This window comes from Sinocyclocheilus anshuiensis, unplaced genomic scaffold, assembly GCF_001515605.1.
Source record: "Sinocyclocheilus anshuiensis isolate Anshui unplaced genomic scaffold, SAMN03320099.WGS_v1.1 scaffold922, whole genome shotgun sequence".
Classification (NCBI taxonomy): Eukaryota; Metazoa; Chordata; class Actinopteri; order Cypriniformes; family Cyprinidae; genus Sinocyclocheilus; species Sinocyclocheilus anshuiensis.
In genome coordinates this window covers 600,832-615,685 of record NW_015539883.1, presented here as the reverse complement: position 1 = coordinate 615,685, position 14,854 = coordinate 600,832, and the positions used below count along the sequence as shown (strand labels likewise).

General features: G+C 37.3%; 2 protein-coding genes and 1 pseudogene across 2 annotated transcripts in view; 2 read left to right on the top strand and 1 right to left on the bottom strand.

Moving 5' to 3' along the window:
• Positions 1 to 1,171: 1,171 nt before the first annotated feature.
• On the top strand, positions 1,172 to 5,616 carry LOC107685506 (ADP-ribosylation factor-like protein 3). Its single transcript, XM_016482100.1, has 6 exons — positions 1,172 to 1,501; positions 1,660 to 1,803; positions 4,265 to 4,381; positions 4,526 to 4,576; positions 4,933 to 5,118; positions 5,200 to 5,616. The coding sequence occupies exons 1-6, from the start codon at positions 1,484 to 1,486 to the stop codon at positions 5,245 to 5,247; spliced, it is 564 nt and encodes a 187-aa protein (XP_016337586.1). The 5' UTR covers positions 1,172 to 1,483; the 3' UTR covers positions 5,248 to 5,616.
• Positions 5,617 to 6,098: 482 nt separating this feature from the next.
• Positions 6,099 to 10,903, top strand: LOC107685501 (myozenin-2-like; annotated as a pseudogene).
• A 111-nt stretch (positions 10,904 to 11,014) lies between these two features.
• LOC107685490 (pre-mRNA-splicing factor RBM22-like) overlaps positions 11,015 to 14,854 on the bottom strand; it is an 8,876-nt gene continuing 5,036 nt past the window's right edge. Inside the window, exons 8-11 of the mRNA XM_016482088.1 lie at positions 14,395 to 14,559; positions 14,213 to 14,301; positions 13,878 to 14,009; positions 11,015 to 11,430 (exon numbers count right to left, since the gene is read on the bottom strand). Coding sequence (XP_016337574.1) covers positions 11,282 to 11,430; positions 13,878 to 14,009; positions 14,213 to 14,301; positions 14,395 to 14,559 — 535 coding nt within the window. The 3' untranslated portion in view covers positions 11,015 to 11,281. The remainder of the gene's footprint in view (positions 11,431 to 13,877; positions 14,010 to 14,212; positions 14,302 to 14,394; positions 14,560 to 14,854) is intronic.

Below are 14,854 nucleotides of genomic sequence, written 5' to 3'. Positions count from 1 at the left end.
TTTAATAAAGTAATTGAAAAAGTTACACTACTATTACATTTTAAATAGGGTAACTTGTAATCTGTAACCTATTACATTTCCAAAGTAACCTTCCCAACACTGCGCGTAGCGCACGTGAACTGATTATCTCCTCCACATTAATACCAGTTTCAGCACAAAATAAACATGACTAAACATCCGAAGGTAAGTTAAAAGAAAGAGTACAACTCTTGTACAAGAGTGCAAGTATCCTGTCTCGTAATCGTTAAATCAGTGTTTCAGCCATGCAAAGATGTCAATATAACAGCTTGTTAACAATTCATGTAACATCACATTTACCTCAGAAAAATATATTCAGTGACCATAAACTCATTAGTCACCTAGAAAAATAAACTGTAGAGTGGGGCATTTTGCATATGCACCATATAACATATTCATTCTAAATTGTTCTTCATAAAAAAATATTTAAAAAATTCTTCAATGTTTAATTTATGTTTGAATAAATCCATGAATCGAATCGAATCAAATCAAATTGGTAATCGAATCGAATCGCAAGCTTGTGAATGAGAATTGAATCGAATAGTGAAATTTGTGTCAAAACCCAGCCCTAATTCTTATAGCCTATTGTTATTAATATTAAAATATTAAAATAATACAATTAAAATATAAAAATTGATATTTTTAACTAATAAGCATAAAAAGAATATATATATATATATATATATATATATATAGGCATTTAACAAAAAACCCATTCAAAAACCTCACTGACTTCAGGACAATGAAACCGAAAGTGCTTAAATTCTAACTCATTTCTAGGTTTCAGCCTACAAAAGTACATCATCCCTGCAGCACTCTATTAGACAACCCGAATCCCTTGATCCCCATCCTAACAATGTTCCCTTACCTCACATTACACCCTGAAGAACTAATTTCAAATATAAACACTACTGCCCTCTGCTGCTTGGGAGAGGTATTGTGAAGCTGCATTCACTTCAATAACAAGTAGTATCTCATTCTCATGGCATGAGATCTTGTTTAGTTTGTTTGTTCTTGTAACTTGTTGGTTCAGAAAACAACAAGTGAGATGTGAGGGCCAACCAAGCTTAGAGGAAAGGGAAAAGTCTCAGAGACCTGTCCTGAAGCAGGTGGGGATTAAGGATAATCCAGGTAAGTCTTTAATGCTGGAGATGTGCTGGAGGAGACGAGTGGAGGGGAGGTAGGCGGAGAGACTGCTAATTGTGGCCTGCTAATCCAACCCCTCCTCCACTTTCACCCACCTCCACATCCTCCCCTATGTCACATTCGAGGAAGGCCAGGCACATATTGAAGGAAAGGTACTGCTCCCTGTGAAGTGAAGGCCAAGTATTTTGAGGGAAGAGGATTCAAGAAACAGTGGACGATAAGAAAACCAAATGCTTACTTGGATATTTCCTGCATAGAATGTAGCTGCGTCTTTTCATCTCTCTCCACGTCCTCTTCCTACCACAAAATTCACGGCACTATGGGAGAAGTCCAAAAGGTAAGTGTTTCAAGCTGCTTGAGGGGCTTATTTGGATCAAAGAATAGTTTATTCATGTTATACACATCATTGTGATGGATTGGAGATTCCGTGGATGTACCTGAAACTTAAAATGAAACTTTAATTAGATCTTTTATGTACAAATGTTTGTTTTCAAGGGTTTGTTTTCAGTCATTGAGAAGCTAAAAGGCACTACAGAGCAAGAGCTGCGGATAGTTCTTCTTGGTCTTGATAACGCTGGAAAAACCACTTTGTTAAAACAACTCGCCTCAGGAGATGTGAACACCATCACTCCAACTCAGGTGAGAAGAGCAGCTGCTAGGGGCTTTCAATGCACTACATTTTTTTACAGTTTGCTCTTGCACTTACTTAATATGCTTGTTAAAAAAAAAGTGTTACTTTGACAATCAGAACACATCAAGTCAAGTTTTTCAAGTCAAGTTGAGCTTTATTGTCATTCTGCTGCGTTGCTGATGAGACCTACCACCGTTGTGTCATCCGCAAACTTGATGATGTGGTTGGAGCTGAACTTGGCAGTGCAGTCGTGGGTCAGCAGCGTGAAGAGCAGCGGGCTGAGCACACAGCCTTGTGGGGCAACTGTGCTCAGTGTGGTAGTGCTCGAGGTGTTGTGGCCGACACGGACTGACTGAGGTCTTCCAGATAGAAAGTCCAGGATCCAATTACAGAGGGAATTGCTAAGGCCCAGCAGGTTTAGTTTATTGATGAGCTGTTGTGGGATTATTGTGTTGGATGCTGAGCTGAAGTCGATGAACAGCATTCTAACATAGGAGTCTTTATTTTCTAGGTGGGTAAGAGCCAGGTGGAGGGGTGGAGGAAATTGCATCGTCTGTAGGTTATGGACCACATCGACATGTGGTTATGAAAGCAGCACAGACCTTTGCCATTCCAGAATGTACATTTACTCTTTAATCATGTGTTATGGATGGCAAAAACATGTCTCATGAATAATTCAGCCTAATTTGCTGAGGCTGTTGAAAGGTGTGAAGTTATTAGCTGGTGTGGAATGTTAACACATTTCTTGTGCTTTTCTAATGTTTAACAAATTCAGTAGAAATATTCTCAAATATTCTCCTTTGACACTTCAGTTCAGTTTCAGTTACACTTCAGTTTAGATACCATACAGAATTGGAAAAGAGAGCGGTTTACTACTTGATGGCAGTTACTATCCAAAAAATATGTACTGTTGAGAGGTCAGTGATAGAGCACGCCATCACTGTGTGTATTAGTGCTAGTTATTAGCATGAAGTCAGCCATAGAGATAACACATTTGACAAAAAAAGTCTCTCATTTCAATTTATAAATGTCTGAATTCATGTATCATTAATTGACAGTATATTCAATTTGTAGAGTGGCTGCAATTGATGGCTGTTAACACAATATTTAGCATGAATTCTTTTGGACTCTACTAGTTAAGATGTTGGTAGACCATTACTTCATTACTTAAAATATCCTGGGACCTAGATGTAATGTGAGACTATTTGTTGTCTACACAGTCTACACAGACATGATGCTGCAGCCAGTTAAAGCTGTAAAGAGCGGAGGCCTGTGGGGAGAAAAGATCCTCTCTAAGAATAGCACCACTACAGTGTCTTTAATCCCACGGTTAAAGATTACTTAACCATAAAGTCTCAGTAGTTGAAGGCTGCTCAGGGGCATGATAAATTTAGACTAGGAGAGTTTAAATACATTGTGCCTCTGTCTGTGGTGTTGTTAGGATTGTGACCTAATCAAGCCATCATTATGGAAGCCTGTTTCTGCTCCATAGTAAAAAAAAAAAAACTAAGAAGATAACTATGAGATAAAGTTTAAAATAAGAAATACTTAATATAAGAAGTCGTCACACTATGAGATATATATATAGTTTCAACTATGAGATATAAAGATGCATTATGTGATTTAAGTCACAGTTGGGATATATAAAGTCACAATTAGGAGATTCACGGTTGTGATATATAAAGTCACACTGGGAGGTTTAAGTCAATGTGAAATATATAAAGTCACAATTGTGAGATTTAAAGTCACACTGTGAGGTTTAAAGTCACTGTTATATCACTGAGATATCAAGTCATAACTGAGACAAAGTCACAATTGTGAGAATTAAATTTACAGTTGTGATATATAGTCACAATTGTGAGATTTGTGTCACATTGTGAGATAGATAATATGAAGTCGAAACTCTGAGATTTAGTCACTGTCACTGTCACAATCAAGTTAAATCTCACAATTGTGAGATTTAAAGTCACACTGTGAGATTTAAAGCCATAGGTGTGAGATATCAAGTCACAATTGTGAAATTTAAATTCACAACTGTGATCTATAGTCACAATCGTGAGATTTAAAGTCACATTGAGAGATTTAAGTTACAATTCTGGACAGAGTCACGATTGTGAGATTTAAAGTCACAAGTATGATAGTATGAAAGTATGAAAGTCAAAATTATGAGAATTAAAGTTACAATTGTGAGATTTAAAATCACAAGAATTCTTTAAAAAACAATACACTTTAAGATTTACACAATTTAATTAATAGTAAAATTTCATCAAATTGAATTTAATAATCCTTACGTAATTTTAATTGAATAATTGATTAAGGATAGTTCAGTTATTCAGTTAAAATATGTAAGGATTATTCCATTCAATTTGATGGAGATTTACTATTAATTAAATTGCATAAGCTTCCTCTTTTTTTCTTTTTTTTTGAGTGTATCCACAGCTGTATCATGTTCTAATTTTGTTCTTTCAGGGTTTCAACATTAAAAGTGTGACCTGTGATAGCATGAAGCTGAATGTGTGGGACATTGGAGGACAGAGGAAGATTCGACCATTCTGGAAGAAGTACCTGGAGAACACAGATTTATTGGTATGACAGCAGTTAACTTTCTCAATGACATTGGCCATGTTGTGAGAGCATTTACAGTCACATATCTAATTACATTTCTGTTTTGTGTATCAGTCAAAAAGCTTTTATCTCTTTAATAGTCCCTTTTCTCTCTCCCTTTTTTAGATTTATGTGATTGACAGTGCAGACAAAAAGCGATTTGAGGAAGCAGGACTGGTAAGACTACACGGAATCAATCTGTGACAATCACAGCTTCTCCTCTTTTTTTCTTGAAAAGCATTTTATCTGATATAATGATATGTCAAGCAATCTGCCTCTAATTTCTTTCACTTGTAATGCGCAGAGACTAGATAGCTTTTGTCTCAAGACTCAAATGAAACAGCGCTGGTTATTCACTCCCCCGTGGTTGGCCACGTCACCACATGTCACTTCACTACTTGGCCAAACGTCACTTCACTCACTCAACCATAGTATAGGCCAAATAGTATATGAATTGGGATTCACATATGCTCACCTCGATGTGGTACTGATTACACTCTTTTTAAATCCTCTGTGTTGACCTTCTTCCACAGGAACTCTCGGAGCTCATCGATGAGGAGAACCTGAAGGGTGTGCCATTGCTCATCTTTGCCAATAAACAGGACCTGGCCACAGCCTCTCCGGCCAGTGAGATCGCAGAGGGCCTCAACCTGCACACGTACCGGGACAGAGAGTGGCAGATCCAGGCCTGTTCTGCCGTATCTGGGGAGGGTGTACAGGTTTGTAAATATATAGTCAATTTATTTCAATTGTACCCTTATGGGAATGGTTTGAGACATTTTTTTTCTTTTTTCTTTCAGGATGGCATGAACTGGATCAGTAACAATATTGTAAATAAGAAAAAATGAATCTGCTCACTTCCAAGTGTTATTTTGTACAATTGCTCTGATTCTTCTGTTAACGTAAACCACGTATAAAATATTTACTTCAGAAAACTCTTTTTGTAATTATATTAATGATCTTTCTTGCTGTTTGTAAATTGGCTGCCAAGAGAGACTGGCAGGAAAACAACAAAACAAATAATTTTTCCCTCTCTTATCTCTTGTGATCTTACAGAGAGTTTTTCTTGCTCTCAGACTAGACAAGCTTTCTTTAAAATCTGTAAATCATGCTTTCGCTGTCACGTTTTTGAGAAATATGACATACCAGGGCATAAATAATGCACACAAGCAAGATTTCCAGCCTAAAATAAGGAAGAGGCATCCGTGTATCTATCACAAATATATATAGTCTTCTTAAGCTGTTTTGATAGTTGTCACACCGGAGAATTATCTTTAACAGAGCAAAACTCTTGTACTTTGTGTAAGATGATATGTGTTGTTGTTTTTTTTTGTCTCAGTATGACTGGATTTGCTCGTTTCTATGAACATCCTGTGTGAACATCATGTGTATGATTATATGAAATTAAATTGTGAAATTAAATTGTCTCCAGTTGTTAAGATTATCTTTGATTCTAATTCAAACAAGATCCTAGACTAGTTATTTACCAAGTTTTCCAGCATTTTTGGAAGATCCCAAAAAAAAAAAAAAAACATATTCAAGCAATATAACATAAGAACAAATGCTGTTGTTCTAAATAATTCACATATGATGAATTTTTGTAGGCTAACCTGTCAGTTAGCATCAACCTGGTTCCCTTGACAAAAAAACAGACAGAATTTTTCCATTGGCTTTTGGATTATTTCATAAAATAAGCTTTATGACCAACAAAGGTTTGATTATCATCATGACAATCTTCACAAATTAACACAACTTGACATGAATTTTGAAGCCTAAATACAATCGCACAAAGTTAAAAGTTAAACATAGACTACAAACAAACTAAGCCAAGGTCACATGACTATAACATAACCACCATTAAGCGTCTGACAGCTCTTTCAGTTTTTATTTTAAAAACCATTTTCCATGAAATTTTGAGTTAGAAAAATTTGCAAGAGCGTGATTATTAACACAAAGAGGCTGTAAAATGGCATTATGACATTTAACGTCCCCAACAATCTCTGCAGTCCCATTTAGCCACTTGTTAGCAGCCGCCTTTTTCAAGACAAGAAAAAGCTTTAAATCACAAATGGTGTATTACTGATGTATTTTATGATGTAAGAGTAAAAGGTGAATATATCTTGAGCTTGTTTTAACCACAGACTTTATTTCAGGCACTTAACTAAAAAACAATTCAAAAAAACCTTTGAGGCAATTAAACTGGAAGTGATAAAATGCTAATTTTCATGTTTGGCCTTCAAAAATAGTTAATCCCTGCAGCACTCTATTTAGCCAAACAACGAAGAAGAAGAAAATGAAGCCTCTTCTCAGACCCCTGGGATATCTGCAGCAAAAGGTATTGAACCTCAGAGGCAGACATACTTGGAAATGACTCAGAGTCTTGCCTTCCTCCCCGGTCACCAGTCTGCACACTTTTATTTTGTATTATGGCTAGTGGATCAAGTTTTCATTAGTGTGGATGCTGAAGCTCCACAATGCTAATCCAAGGCCATTAGATACACACCTCACTTGCTATAATAAGACAGTGATCTAACCAGGGCAAAAAGAGGGTCCACAATGAGTCTGATGTGGGCTCACATAAGCATTTCTACCTCTGAACAGGATACATCATCTAGACTGGCATAAAGGCAAACACAGGATTTTAATTTGGTAAGTTTAGCTGTAATCAAAGGATTTGTTTGTTCTGTGATCTATGTGACTCAGTTTAAACAAGTGTTTTCAGGCCTGATTTGAGATCAAAGGAGTACATATATATCTATCACAAAGAAAGGGTCAAATCAGATTAATTTAGTGGGGAAAAAAGTATAAAAATAAATTATTAATCTTACTGGACCAGTTTTATTGAAGGCTGGACAAGATTAATATCACCGTGCCTGTGCCATACACTGACGTACCCAAGAAAGGGCAACAGGAGCTGTGCTCCGGACACAGATGGAGGTAAGACACATCAGAAGCATGAAAAAAGCTCAGTTTTTTTAAACAGCATGCCATCTCAATAGATGAGACTAATTCAATGAAATCAGCTTGAAAGCAACAGCACTGTGACGTGTGGGGAAAAAAAGCAAAACAGTGAGCCAAATTTTCACTTTCTGCTCTGGCATGTCTCAACTGCTTTGACTCGGCTTCCAAAACAGTAAGAGTATGTGTAATGTAATAATATGACAGCAGGAGACTAAATGCTTTGCTCCAGGAGATCATGACTCAACCACGCCTGATTGGGAAAGATCTGAATCCTCTTAAACATTACTGAACAAGCAGCAGGCTGAGGTTACACCCTGATGCCTGTGTCAACTTTAATAATTTAATCACAGTCACACATATTGTGCATGATTGGAGAGCCAAAATGATGACAGAGAATGTTAGACATGCTTTTGATGACATAAATTATGAATGATCATACACTATTAAATAAAACCTGCAAATGTCTATAAAAAATAGTTTTCCCATCAACTTTCAGAAGAATGGCATGTAATTACTAGTTTATAGTGCTGTAATTATTAGTTTATAACATTGTAATTTCATGTCATAAAGGATAGTTGTTCTGTGATTAATATCAATGCATTTCAACATATCTGTACATGTAAATCAGCATGTTTGAACCTGGGGAAGAAGATCAGTGTTCCTCAGTATCTGATGATGGAGGAGCTCAATCTGCTGTCCAACAGAGGATCTATAATGTTTCACGAGAGACTCAAAAGAGTGGAGAGGTTCACCTTGGAGAATATAGCACAGAGACACCTCAGTGTAAGACATCTTACTGTGTTCACCGGGTTAAAGTCAACATGAAATCAGAATGGACCCAATTTACTTATGAGTTCATTATCATTATGAATTTATGAATTTGGCCCCAGTGTTAACCAGTAGCCAAATAGCTATTTTATAGATTTATGGTAATGTCAATAGGCAAGACAATTCTGTGTGGGTTAACATTAATATTGTGGCAATAATAACAAATAATATGTCTGAATAAAAATTTTTACCTTTGAGATGTGCTGAAATCATCTTCAGGGTGAATTTGCCCTTCTGCCTCCACGTCAAAAAGCTTCCTCAAAAGTTCCACAATTGACTGCAAACTCACATTCAGTCCGGTTCTATTCTGGAACACCCACTTTTCATGATCCAATCAATCCCTGTTGGATAAAATCAAGTCCCGCCCTATTTTATTCTCATTTAATATCCTGTTTTACTCAAGAGTTGCGAGACTTTTAATTTACAGAAGTAAAATGGGTTGTGGAAGCTGTTTGAATGTGAAACCAGGTGACCATTCCTTCTCCTGGAGAGCCAACTTCCTTAGTAGTTTAGCTCCAATCAGCTGCCTAGAAGTTTCTAGTCGCCCTGATGAGTTTGCCAGAAGGCCCTCCAGAAGCAGGACTGGATAACCCTGAGCAAAATTAAAGATGTTTAGTGAGCAATCTACGCACTCAGGGGTGTCCAATCCTACACCTGGAGGACCACCTTCCAGCAGTTTCTTGACCTAATTAAACACACCTGAATCAGCTAATCAAGGTCTTCATGACCACTAGAAACCTCCAGGCAGCTGGTTGGCACTAAACCCAGCAGGCCCTCCAGGAGCAGGATTGGACAACCCTGAAGTAACTTTTAACCCCAGACAGTACTGGTTCTGGTTCAGTATGGTTCCATGAAGAACCTTTAACATTCATAGTACCTGTCCATTGCACAAAAGTTTCTTTAGATTATTAAAATGTTCTTCACACTAGGAAAAAAAAGTTAGTTTTAAAACTTCTTATCTAAGAAGGTTCTTTGACCTTTTATTTTTAAGTGTGTAGGTTCAGTAATAATGCATGATGTTTTAACACTGTCTAGCACTTACAGGAAACACTTCAAGGCCAGAATGCCACGCAAGGAGAGAAAGGAAGTGATTGCTTCAACTCTGAAATCTACATCAACCAGCCTGGAAAGAACAGCCTAGTCACCACACTAAAGCACACGGTTGCAAAGAAAGGAATCCCAAGTGTGCTTGCACCTGGTAAATACAGCACTATGTCTATCTTTAATTCTGTTCTCTTACATTTAGGTTTCTGTTGTTCTCAAAGTCAAAGGAAAATCCTGAAGGTCTCTCAATTCTCTCACACAGGTTATGGGGGGCCTCTGAAAGAGGTTCCTCCGGAAAAGTTCAATGTCACTGTGATCCCCAAATCTTACCAATCACCCTGGGAGGAAAAACCCATTGACAACGAGAGCCTGTTAGCTAAGATCAGTACCCATCTGCCTGAGCCACCTTACAAACTCACCCCAGCCAACTACAAATGCTTTAACAGGTACCGATTAATCACAACAGATACTTTCACCCTCATTAGCACTAAGTTGTTGAAGTTAAACTTGTAACCAAAATAAATTGTTTACTTTCTAAAGCCATGTTTTTGGTCTTATTTTGAATAATTCATTGATTCCTTTTGTACTGATGTTACCTAGGCCACACAGGTTATTGTCTTTTTTTTTTTTTTTACAGAATCATTGGTAAAGTAGTTTCCCCCCGAAGTATTAGACTGGTAAACAAGATTATCTAAAATAATAATGTTTTGTTTTTTTTTAACTCGGGGAAACAGTTGCACTCTATTGACAATTAGTACACGTCTGCAAGCTTTGGTGCTTGTTTTTTCAAACTTTTTTTAACGTCACATTTCCACTTCCCTTTCAGATAAAGTAGTTGATAAACTAAGTAGCAAAAGTCCCTCAAAATGGTGGTTGAATTAAGGAAGGACATCAGCCACTACTAGTAACATTATACATAAAAGACTTAGCATGTCTGGCATGGGAAGGCTGCCTGCCAAAAAACTGTTGGTTTTAAGGTCAGGCATTAAAACAGAATTTGTTTCTTGAAACCTTACGCTGGTCCTGGCTCATGTAATCAGCATGTGGGTGAAAAAGACAAGACTTGTTCCACTCAGCCGTTAGGGGAAGTCAGACTATTTTAGGGACATGAACAACATTCATTGTCATTCTTCACAGAGCTCCTACGCCGTTTGGTGGGACAGCAGGTACTGTGAGGACTCTCTACCTGGCTTTGAGATGCTGCAGGCACACACAGAGCCACATCTGACCTGGGACTGCATGTGCCATCGGCCCAATTTCAAATCGTATTCCACGGGGCTGGAGCACCAAGTACGCTGCAGAGTCTCCCGATCTGTAAAGCTAGCATACTCTTTTTCTTCATAAACTTTTTTGCCAAACTACAATTGAAGACTGAATTTCTGAGGGATGCCTGCATTGCTACTGTGAATTCTGAGCTGAGCCATTGTGAGCCATCAAATACCAATTTAAAGTTTACATACATTGTCTATTAACATGCTATATTAATGTTTACACAATCGTTCACACAATATTTAAAAATGTGAAGCTTCTTTAATGTAACCACACACTAGACAGCTGTATATTTAAAAAAAGTCTTAAAACAATTCAGGACAACACACTTCATACTTAACAGAAAAAATGGGAAAGGTATGGACACTAGCGCAAACTATAATATGAATCCTGGAATATTTTAGAGGTGTAGGACAATAAAGTGTTAGAAAAATAAAGACATCAGATGAAAGAAATAGTTAATAGTGCCCCCACTTGTTAATTGTTGTTCATTGCAACAGATTCTTTTCGGCCCTAAAAAAGGCATATCTGTTTCATATCATTACATACAAAACAAAAAATGACAAAAAGATAACAGAAACCATCAAGGGTTATTATAAATCATATGCATAAAAAAAAAGTTTTTGACAGTTTAAATTCTAAGATGTATTTTTCCAGTATTCTCCTGCTCTGAAAATGATAGACAGATATAAACGCATAAAAATGAGGGCAGAGGTGACATCACTCTGGGTTAAGTTGTTCAGAGGTCATTGCTGAGCAGTGAGGTAGCTGTAGAACTATCTAAGGGCCTCCATGGCGACTTGCATGGGCGCCCATCCGCTGAGGATCTTGGGATGGGTAGTGGACCTGTCCGGGGGGCCTCATGGCCATTGGAGGGGGCATTGGCGGGGCCATGGGATCCATAGTGTGGAACATAGGAGGACCAAAACCTGGAGAGAGCAGATAAGGTTAACGGGATATTGAAGCACTTTATCATAGGTTACTCAGAGTCAATGGTGGAAAGAGTACTGAAAAGTTGTACTTAAGTACAAGTACTATTACATTGCTGAAATACTACTCAATTACAAGTAAAAGTACTGGTGCCAAAACAGTACTTAAAAGTACAAAGTACTCTTCTCAAAAACTACTCCGAGTACTAGTTACTACTTACTTTTTAGCCTTGTGGTGCACCTCCTCTCCACCTCTTGCTCATAGCAGATTCACGGCTGGATTGGAGTGGTTAAAATTGTAGTTTTTCACTAAGCGCGTGCTGTTGAAAACGTTGTTTTCTCAAAAACACAGTCACGTACATGCATGCTGCTCACATATTATTGTAGCCCAGTTGAGACACTGTGAGCACGGAGACTGTAGTGTGCACAGCACATGTTTAGATGCTTAGCTTCAATATGTAATATTAATTAAATAATGCTCATAAATGGCTGTTGAGATGGTATTCTCAAGTGAAATGAGTAGAGGCATGGACCCGGAAACAGCAGTCCTTACGCCATGATTTAACAAGAGGATTCTCCCCAAGCCATCAAACTGATGACATAAGAGCCAGAATGCCATTCCAGAGAGGAAGTCAATATTCAGTTTTTGATTAAAGATTACGACGGCAGAATTTTTTTCCAGTGTATTGACTTGCACAGTTCAATTGTTCACCACAAGTGAAAACTAATTTTCAATACCATTGGCAAAACGAACACATACTACTGTATACTGCCATATAGATTTTAAATTTTTTTTCCACATCCATGTTTTCAAGGCAATCATTATTTCGAGCTTATTATTTCAAGCTTTGAAATTGGTTTAATCCAAGTCTTCTAAAAAGACACATTCGCTTTATATGATGAACAGATTTTAATATAGGCTTTTATTTACATACATGTAAATATTGTTCAATTAACATTACATAAATCTCAATCTTAAACATTTGCCCATTCTGTGTATTTGTCTTTAAAATAGGGTAACTTTGTTGCAAAACTGAATTTTTATAAGCAGTGATTTAAGAGCCATATACAGTATGTTAGGCCTATTTATTTAGATAAATGGAACATCGGATGGCTTTGACCTGTAATGTCTGTACAATGTAGTGATGCAGTTAGGCAGACTAGGATATTTCTATGTACAAATCAGACAAATATCCCATTCCAAAACACTTCTAGCTAGACATGTGCCGGTATTCGGTAATGCGATATATCACGGTAATGAGATTAATAACTTCTGTAGCAAATGTAGATATTGCTCATTGTGAATGTTAATGCATTAACTAAGGTTAACTAATGAGGTCTTATTGTAAAGTGATACCTATTGGTCTGTATAGTTCTTTTGCACTTTCATCTGTGTAAAACTTTTAACTTTATACATTTTTCTGTATTGCTTTATTGCATTTAACTGTTCAGTTATTTTTGTTATAAGAAAAAAGTTATTAAACCTGTTATACTGTATTATGACAGCACTTTTTTTTTTAAACTAAATTTCAATATCGTGATAATACCGTACACCGTAATAAAAGCATTAGCAATTAATCGCAACATGAAAATTTGATACCGGCATACCCCTACTTCTAGCATAAACTTACATTGTACAGAAATTAAAGTTCCATCTTTGATTGTTGAAAGACTTTCTGGTGCATTTCACTTGGCCTACAGCCAATAAAATGTACAGTAGGATTTTCATCAGTCAGGCGTGGATCTATTCTGAATGGTTGATAACTTTTGACAAAGTTTAATCCATGAGCAAAGAGAAATAATTTCTACTTTAAAAGCACGGAGAGATCGCGATTGCACACAGTGCGCACAAACAATATCGGAGTGAGAGGACAGGCAGTTCATTTGTATAAGTTAGGCCTCTCTGAGAGCTCGCATCCAGTTTTCTGTGATTACATGACTGTGTTCTCATGTTACAATAAAGCGCTCGCCACATTTGCGCGGGAATGATTAAAATTATGCGGAATACCTGCAATCCCGCGCGGAGATTCAGACTCTGTAATTGACAGGAGGCGGATGTGTGTCAAACTCGCTGTCAGAGAGGAAAGAGAGACGCAGCTTGGAAAAGCAGCGGCTTTTCCCGGTTCAGATATCAGGGCTGTTATTGGTCCGTTTACGATCGGATATCTTCATGGCTACTGAAGTGCCGTCAAATAAGGTTTGAATATCAATTCAAATTGTGGGCGTACTCAGTAACGAACTATGATTTAAAAGTAACAAAGTAGATTATTGCTTAATTTGTACTTAAGTACAAGTAAAAGTACAGCTTTAAAAATATACTCAAAAAAGTACAAGTACCCGAAAAAACTACTTAATTACAGTAACGTGAGTAGTTGTAATTCGTTACCTCCACCACTGCTCAGAGTACAAAAAAAGAGGAAGGAGGAAGTGAGTGGGGTGAAACTCACCAGGTGGTGGGGGCATGGCAACCCCAGGTGGAGGAGGAAGTCCCAGGTTCATGACAGCAGAGGAGCTGGTGGGAGCCAGGTTGAAGTAGTTGGTGGAGGCATCTTCATCAGACATAGGGGGTGGGGGCAGAGCTGTTGAAAAAATATGAGAAAGGGAAAATTCACACACTACCTTATATAATATATAGAGGCCCCCAATCAATTTATTATTTTACCAGTGTGGCTGGGCAAGCTTTTAAATAAATATATAAGTATAAAAGCAATCCATACAAATTCACATTCACATTATTTTACTATATAAAACATGTCTATGTTTGAGAGACTTTCTCACATACCACCAGGGAGGCCGGGCACCGGCTCCAGCCTGATTCCACTCTCCGTCACCCCATCCTTCTCTCTCTCTTTTCCTCGAGCCGCCTGTGACCTGAACAACACACAACAACAACATTCAGAACTGCCACCACATAAATGCTACTGTTTGAATTTCTGTTTTTTTCTTGCACGACTAGACACTGACCTGCCCCATTTAACATTAAGCCGACGTCCATTAATGATGAGTTTATTAAAGGACTTCTCTGCAGCCGTCTCTGCGGCCTGCCGTGTAGCAAACTGGATAAAAGCACACTGCTGCCTTTGAACTATGGTGATGGTACGAATCTCCCCAAACTGGTAGAAGTGATTCCTTTGTGGAAAAAGTAAACGGTAATCTTTAATCAAGAAATGACACAAAAAGGGAAAACAACATTTGCAGTGGCATTTTGTTTTTTTTTTTTTAAATAATAATAATAATAATATAGCTTTAGACTTTATATCAAATGAGTGACTGTATTTTAAATTTTGAACCAGTAAAGGCAAAATAATTAAAAGCCTGAAAAGGTGACCAATTACAGGAACTAAAATACTTGTGTGCCTACCACAGCTATTTTAGCATTATTAATAGATATTAATATAATAATAATAATAATAATAATAATAAT